This window comes from Haliaeetus leucocephalus, unplaced genomic scaffold (assembly GCF_000737465.1).
Source record: "Haliaeetus leucocephalus isolate CR32 unplaced genomic scaffold, Haliaeetus_leucocephalus-4.0 Scaffold0, whole genome shotgun sequence".
Classification (NCBI taxonomy): Eukaryota; Metazoa; Chordata; class Aves; order Accipitriformes; family Accipitridae; genus Haliaeetus; species Haliaeetus leucocephalus.
Genome location: NW_010972436.1, coordinates 7,102,345 through 7,109,670, shown reverse-complemented (window position 1 = coordinate 7,109,670; position 7,326 = coordinate 7,102,345). Strand labels below are relative to the sequence as shown.

The window sequence follows — 7,326 nt, the reverse complement described above, 5'->3', positions numbered from 1 at the left end:
CTCAGCCGCCTCCGCCGCCGGGAGACGCCTCGCCCGCCCGGCCCCAGGGCCGCCGCCGCCCCGTCATGTCCGAGGCGGGCCAGGAGCTTGTCCACCTGGTGTGGGGCAAGAAGGCCGGGCCCCGCGGGCTGGCCGACACCATCTTCTGCCGCTGGGCGCAAGGTACCTGCGTGCGCCGTGCCCCGGCCCCGCTCCCCGCCCGGCCCTTCCCCCGCCGCGGAGCCCGCCCGGCCTTCCTGCTCCCTGCTCCCCCGGGGGCCCGTCCTCGGCCCTCGGCCCGCCCCGCCGCTCTCGGCCCACCTGCTGGGACACACCCACAGCTCTCCCCGCCGCCCCCGCGGGGCTCCGCGGCGCCTGTCCGTCCGTGTCCGTGGGTCCGAGAGGGGAGGGAGGCGCCGCTCCCAGGGGCCGGCGCCGGGGCCGCTCCGCGCCTCTGCGGATGGGGACAGCGCTGGTCGTTCGCGTTCGTGTTCCTGGATCGCCGGCAGCTCCGCGGGTGGCCCACGGGAAAAATGATGCAGCACTTTCACTCGCTAAATAACGGGTTTTTGCAGCTTGGTCGTCTTTTGCCACAAATCTTCAAAGGCACTTAAAAGAGGAGTAGGGAAGGAAACATTTCTTACATGTATTTCAACAGCACCTCCTGCCATTATTTTACATAGCTCGCGGAAACGTCGACATAAGTTGCCCTTTTCCCCCCCCCCCTTTTTTTTTTTTGTGACGAACGTGGGAGTCACAGATAGACTTAGAAAAAGTGGGAACAGGCTTGGGACAGAGACCCACAGATTTTTTTTTTTTAAACTGGTTCTTTGGTTATTGAAGCAGGTGTAACCATGGAACTTGGGGTATTTGTAAGATGGTTTTTTCCATATTTAAATTATGCAACCTACACATAGTTTCTTCTTGGTGGAGACTTTCTGGTATTCTTTCAGAGCTGCAATCGCAAGGTGTAGTACAGAGACTTACCGATAAAAATGATATGCAAGAAATCAGTCTGTGTACCTCTCCTGGCTGAAAGAAGGGAATAATAGCCTTCTCTATAACGTACTATGGGCTTTGAAGAATTCTAGTAGTGGTTATGAAGGTCATACCAAAACCACCCCTAATTCCTGGAGAAAATTCACAAATTATAGTGGAATTTATAGATTTAAAAAAATAAATAAATTCTAAAGTGTTCAGGTCTCAGGATAATTTTGGCTGAAACAAAAGGATGTTCTTAGTGTTCTCCGTTCCTTGCTCTTTTTTTTAACATGAGTTTTGTCATCTGTGTAGTTTCAGTAGATGCATGTGTGATGTTGATTTGGGAGCTGCACAGCTTCTCCCCTGTGACTGCCAGGGGAGACTACCAGGACAGCATTACCAGACTCTCGTATATTTTTCCCTAGGTTTATCTGTGCTCAGATAATTCAGTGAGAAATATTTGAGGAAAAAATGCCAAATTACTTGTGAGTTCTAGAATTTAAGCTGGCCTAATAAAGCCATTACTTTTCCTAGTGCATTGATTATTTTTATTGAAATATAATTACTTTCTGAAATATCTCTTTTAGTAGAGTGTTGCTGTTTCAGTACAAGGGTTTTTGCGACGGCAGAAAAAAGAAGTGGTGTTAAAAAGCTCTAGTATTTCTTTAACCGGTAATGTTAGATTACCCAAACTGACATTTTAAAGATTGATTGTATATGAAATTTTAGCAGTTTCAAAATCTATTGAAATGTATGTTTTAATGCCCCACACTTGTGAACCTGTGAAAGATTAATGGAAAAGACCTCTCATGTTCTTGGTGGCTCCTGGGAATGAGCTGTTATTTCCTATCTGTCTTTAGGGAAAGTCCTGTAACTGTACTGTGTAGTATATCTGTTCCCTTCTCTATATTCTCTTTAATATAATCAATTTTGTGTAGTAAAAACACATGACAGTAAGTTAGTGTATTGTTTGGAGGTCTTGTGCTGGGAATCAAAAAAGTCAGTCTCAGCCCCTTATGTTGTGTAGCAGCATAACACATTTACCCAACTTTCAGTTTCTATTTTGTTGAAAAAGTTCTACACCATTTACCTACTGCAAAGGAGTCTTGTCAACACTGACTCATCAAGATCCAAAAAAAAAAAAAAACCACCAAACCCCAAAACCACATAAAAATCAAGCTTTATGATTTCCAAAGACCTCAAAGTTTAAAAGATAGACCCTTATTTCCCATCATATGTGCAGAAAGTATCAAACAACTAGTTTGGTGTTGGGGTTTTTTCATGGTTTGGGGTTTTTTTTCTTTTTTTTTTTTGGAGTATAGTGCCAACACTGGTATTTATTTCAGATACTTTATGAATATTGTCTGATCCTTTCTCGAACCCTTTGGAAGTTGAGAACTATAATTTACATTTGGAAAGAAAAGTAGAGAGGGTGTTGAGGAATGTTAAAACTCAAACCAGTCAGTTTCTCAGTAAAGATAGCAGTGTTCCGGGAATCCTCATCATGCACCAAACTTGTTCAGCATCATATTTGTTTGGTCAAAACTGAAGACAGACTAATCTGCGAGCAGTTAACAGAACTGACCTAGATAATGTGGATATGCTGTTTGAAGTTAGTGACAGTAATTCCCCAAGTTTGCTGCATTGGCAACTTTAAATACATTGTTTTGATTCCTGACTTAACAAAGGCATGGCTGCAAAGCTGTTGCAGTTGGTGTGGGGTTTTTTTCTGTTGGTTTTTTTTATAGAAATCTTTTTCTTTATGATTGCAGCAGAATTTGTAGTTTGAACCTCGTAAATCCCTTTTGCCAGAATCCTCAAAGTGGACACAGAGGAATGTAGTGTAAGGCTTGATCTGCATTTTGATGTTTCCTGGCATAAATATGATGACTTGGGAAGGAGTTAGGAGGAGGACTGAACCCTAAAGAAACATACCCATGTTAGGAGTGATTTTCTTCATTGATCCAAAAGACAAATTCAATTCATAAAGCTGCTTTTCCGATCAGCCCTATGGCATGGGGCATCAGGTCTGCACAACTATGAATGTCTGGCAGGTTTGAGCGCAGCATCCTTTTAGTATTACCTAAGCTGTTTTCTCACTGGTCTTTGGAAAGAAAGATGTGGGACAGTCTTTTCAAAAGAAATAACTTCAAAAGCATAGCGTGAAGGTATTAATACTACAGTTCATGTATATTTGTATAACGTACAATGTAAAAAGGTCTGTTTTATCTGGATCATCTTCAAGCTTCCAGGTTGAGGGCTGGGTGACTAGATTGACAACTTCACTTTTCATTCTCCCCTTTTCTTTCCAGGTTTCTTTTTTTTGTACATGCCTGGAACTCTGTTTCTGCTCTAGTACATTTAAACAGATTGCTTTTTATTACATCCTTGGTGGAGGAGCTAGATCTTATAGTGTTGTTTCTAAGTTGTTGGAGCTGTAATATTGTTAGACCAAGATCAAGGCAGGGTTACTAGGAAATAATGTTTTTACCAGACCAGCAGATACATTTTGAGCAAAAGGAATACACTTGTGACTCTTCAAAGTCTTAAATAGAAGTAGCAATTTGAAAAGTGTTCCTCTGAGTTTAATTTAATAAAGTTTAGTTCATTTGGGTGATGGGAGAGAAATAGTCATTGGTATCTATGTAAATTTTTTTATGCTTTGATGACTATGATTTATAGAATATTTGCATTTGTGTGCTTTCCATCTCTTTGAGTTCCCTGTTACTCAGTGCAAACAGTTACTCAGGAAGACAGCAAAGCATTTTTCATTTAATATTCACAGTTAGGGTATAGACAAGTGTCAATTGTGCAAACAGCTGGAGGAAGTGGTTACGCCTATTGGCCCACCTTTGCCTACTTGTTGCTGCTTGTCTGCTGTAAGTATTACCTCTTCAAATCTTCTGGTGGAACTGCTTTTGAAGCTTCTGCTTTATCAATGCCAGTCACACTTAGCAAAGTAAAGTCATGGTCTGTGGACCACTTTTAAGGCATCTGTAAAAATTAAGTCAGAAGTTAGAAGCCAAACCTGCTGCCAGGAATTTGCACATTGTGCGGAAAAATTACTGAGATTTTCAAACAAAGAAGTACTGATGACTACCGACTTAGAGCTTCTGTTTAAGTAGAAGATGTTGCTTCAGTTTAAGTAGATATTGCTAATTTTGCCAGTAGGAAGTGGTCTTTCTTGCTAACACAAGCCATACTACTATTAAATGTGAGACAACAGTAGCTTTTGGAAAAACAGCAGGGACACGCTGCCGAGAAGAGCTACCTAACAGCCTTCTCTAGGGAGGAATTTCTGTTCTCAATTTTATACTGGTAGACTTTTTTCTTCTTTCCTCCCTTGGACTGGCATATTGGTTTTGGGGTAGCGATACTGTCTTTACAGATATTACATGGGCCTTGGTAAATGCTAAGTTTTGGGGAAATAAGGAGAATAAAACTTGTGTTATGTGATTAATAGCGGACAAAGGATATAAAGACAGATTTGGGAATATCATAGTCACCATAACTCAAAATACTGGGCAATACACTGATTACCAACAGGAATCTAGATCTACTTCCCCACCCAGAAAGGTTAGAGCAGTAGTGATGTTGAAAAAGTGGGGTCAATGGAGCATTTAATAGGTTTATAAATGACAAGGAAGATGAATGATAATGATACTATTTTATGTTTCTTATAGGTAAATGATGATAATTATACTCATGGGTAAAAGGCAGGCAGATTAATAAAAAAAAAAAGGTTATTTTGGCTGCATTACATCTGTTTTGCTCTTGAAATTTTATCTTGAGTGAAAAGACCTGTATGGTAGATATGCCTAGTTAAGAGTGAGAGTAAGTAGAAATTAATCTGGAGCAGAGATGCTAGTCTTCATTGGTAGCTTAAAGGGTGGCCAGGCCATTCCTATGAATCATAAGGAAGAGCATGGGGTTGATGGGTGTTTATAGAGATTGCCCAAGATGTGATTATTGTGGAGGGCAAAAAAGGTAAGTAGGTGCAATTGCAGGCTGAGGTGGACTTGAACCCAGCTGGACTTGAAACTGCTGGTTTCTGAAATTTTACCTGAGCTGACTTCAGATTTTGTAGACGTTTTTAAAAAGAGAGCAAGACCAAAATCCCTGGAGCCCATTTTTTTGCTTAGCAGCTTTTAGAACCTCGATGTTCATTAAGCATTAAGCAGCATTTAGGTATTATATGTGGTTTTTTCCTGTGGTTGTATTCTGTCAAATTCTGTGTAATACCAATTTTGCATTGTCTATCTCACATTTATATTCAGTCTGGTGTATCACACTCGATTTTCTTTATTTTTAGGAAGCAATTTTGAAAAATAGGGCAGGGTTAAGCTGAGACAGTTCATGCTTTCTCTAAGAAGCCTGAAGAATGTGAAACAAATTCAAGATTTCTTAACTGTGGTTTAATAGTACCACATCCAAGTATGTTGTTTTTCTGCAGTGGCTAAATCATTAAAACAACTAAAAAAAAAATGTATTGTTGCAGTGTGTTTAGCTGGCATGCAGTAATGCTTGAAAGTAGAGGAAGACTTACCTTTTAATATGATAAGCCTGCACAAACTAATTCAGAAAGTTTAAAGGACTGGTGATATTTCTTGTAAGGGCATGTTAACAGGGGAGTGGAATGACGCTAATGCAAACTTTGGTTGAAGTATGGATTAATAGAGCTTCATTGTTACATTAGGTGATGCCTGATCTAAGTATATAGGCTTGACATGCATCTGGGTTTTGGATATAAAATACATCTTTGTAATGCACATTTTCACATTCAGTTAAAAAAACCTGCAGCCTTCTCTCAGATACACGGGAAATGCCATTTTTTAAAGAACTATGGCTACATTGATCCATCTTAAAAAAAAATTCACATTGTTGTTCTGTCATGAAATATGGCCTACAGAACATGCAGTAGTCCTTTCTTGTGCCACTTGGGATGGTGTAGCTGTCATGCAGTAGTGGGGAAGTCTGCACTGGGGGGACGCATTTCACCAGTTCAAATGCGCATCCAGGGGTTAGGGATGCTTTTGATATGGCAGTGTGTAATGACACAGAATGGGGAAAAGGAGAAATTTGGGGAAAAAAGCATTGAATATTCTCTCCGCTGAGACTGACCCTACTGCAAAAATATGCATGTGTATCCCCTTTCTCCCTGCCCCCACTTGCTTGTGCTTGCTGTTTAGTTGCTGACTACAGTTGCATGGTTTCTAGATTACATTGAACTAGAGTCACTTCAGCGTAAATCTTATCAGCACTTAAAAGAATAATGCAAAATATCACTCACTGTAAGTTGCCATGTGTCAGCTTCATCAAGGTAATTGTCCATGTATATGCATTTATCTATGAGAAATGCAAGCTATGAATCACCATATCTTGAAGACAAGTTTAGGGGCAAAATGGCAACAAACAATTTTGCAGTAATTGCTCCAGTGTTTGCTCTATTATGTTACTGTAAGATAATTCTGAAATACAAATGCATTAAAGATGGAGGGGGAAAATAGGTGATCTTGCATCTCAGTAAAGATAGTGTATCTTCTGTGACAAAACACCATTAAGAGGCTTGCTTCAGTGGTTACAAGTGAATATTTGAGTTACTCAGCATTTTTTAGTCTTAACAGGAAGCACGGATGGGCCAAAAATAAGATCAGTGGGAGGCATACTGTGCCCTTCATAGGGAATACAAATGTGTTATGCATGTTCAGTGAAGATCCAAAGATTATTTTTTTTTTTTTACATATGTAAGACAAAATATTATCACTTACAAACAAGTTTTAATTTATTTATAAGAAATAAACGATAATAAAAACTATTGTTTAAGTATGCAGCAGCATGTGCTCTAGTGACAGTTTTACTGTTAAAAATCCTTTTCTTTAAACCTTAGCTGTTGGCCCTTTGTGGTCATGATTTCATTGCTGAGATAAAGAATTCATTTCTGTGCTTTCACCTGTATTCATGACTTTTTTTCTTCAGATGGTTTAACCACATTCTGTTGCATTATCAGGGGAAAAAAGTCCTGAAAACTTATCTAAACTTTAAAGGTGAATACATCAGATGTCATTTCTGTTAGGGAAGGAGTATTCATAAACATGTCCTTGTTTCATATTTCACTAAATACAGTCTTTTTTGCTTTGACAGGATTTGTCTTTAGTGAATCTGAATCAACTGCATTAGAACAATTTGAAGGTGGCCCTTGTGCAGTGATTGCACCTGTACAGGTAAGATGCATTTATTATAGGAATGGTTTAAAATTATTAAGCCCAAAATTCGTTCTCTTCTCTATATATGTGGAACTAAAATAAATATTAAAAAAATTGCAGATCGGTTTGTATTGGCTTTGTGTGGCAAGGTTTTGGTAGCGGG

At 39.8% G+C, this 7,326-nt stretch overlaps 1 protein-coding gene across 1 annotated transcript in view; it reads left to right on the top strand.

The window, feature by feature from the left end:
- Positions 1-13: 13 nt before the first annotated feature.
- FAM188A (family with sequence similarity 188, member A) overlaps positions 14-7,326 on the top strand; it is a 60,132-nt gene continuing 52,819 nt past the window's right edge. Inside the window, exons 1-2 of the mRNA XM_010575989.1 lie at positions 14-162; positions 7,102-7,181. Coding sequence (XP_010574291.1) covers positions 66-162; positions 7,102-7,181 — 177 coding nt within the window. The 5' untranslated portion in view covers positions 14-65. The remainder of the gene's footprint in view (positions 163-7,101; positions 7,182-7,326) is intronic.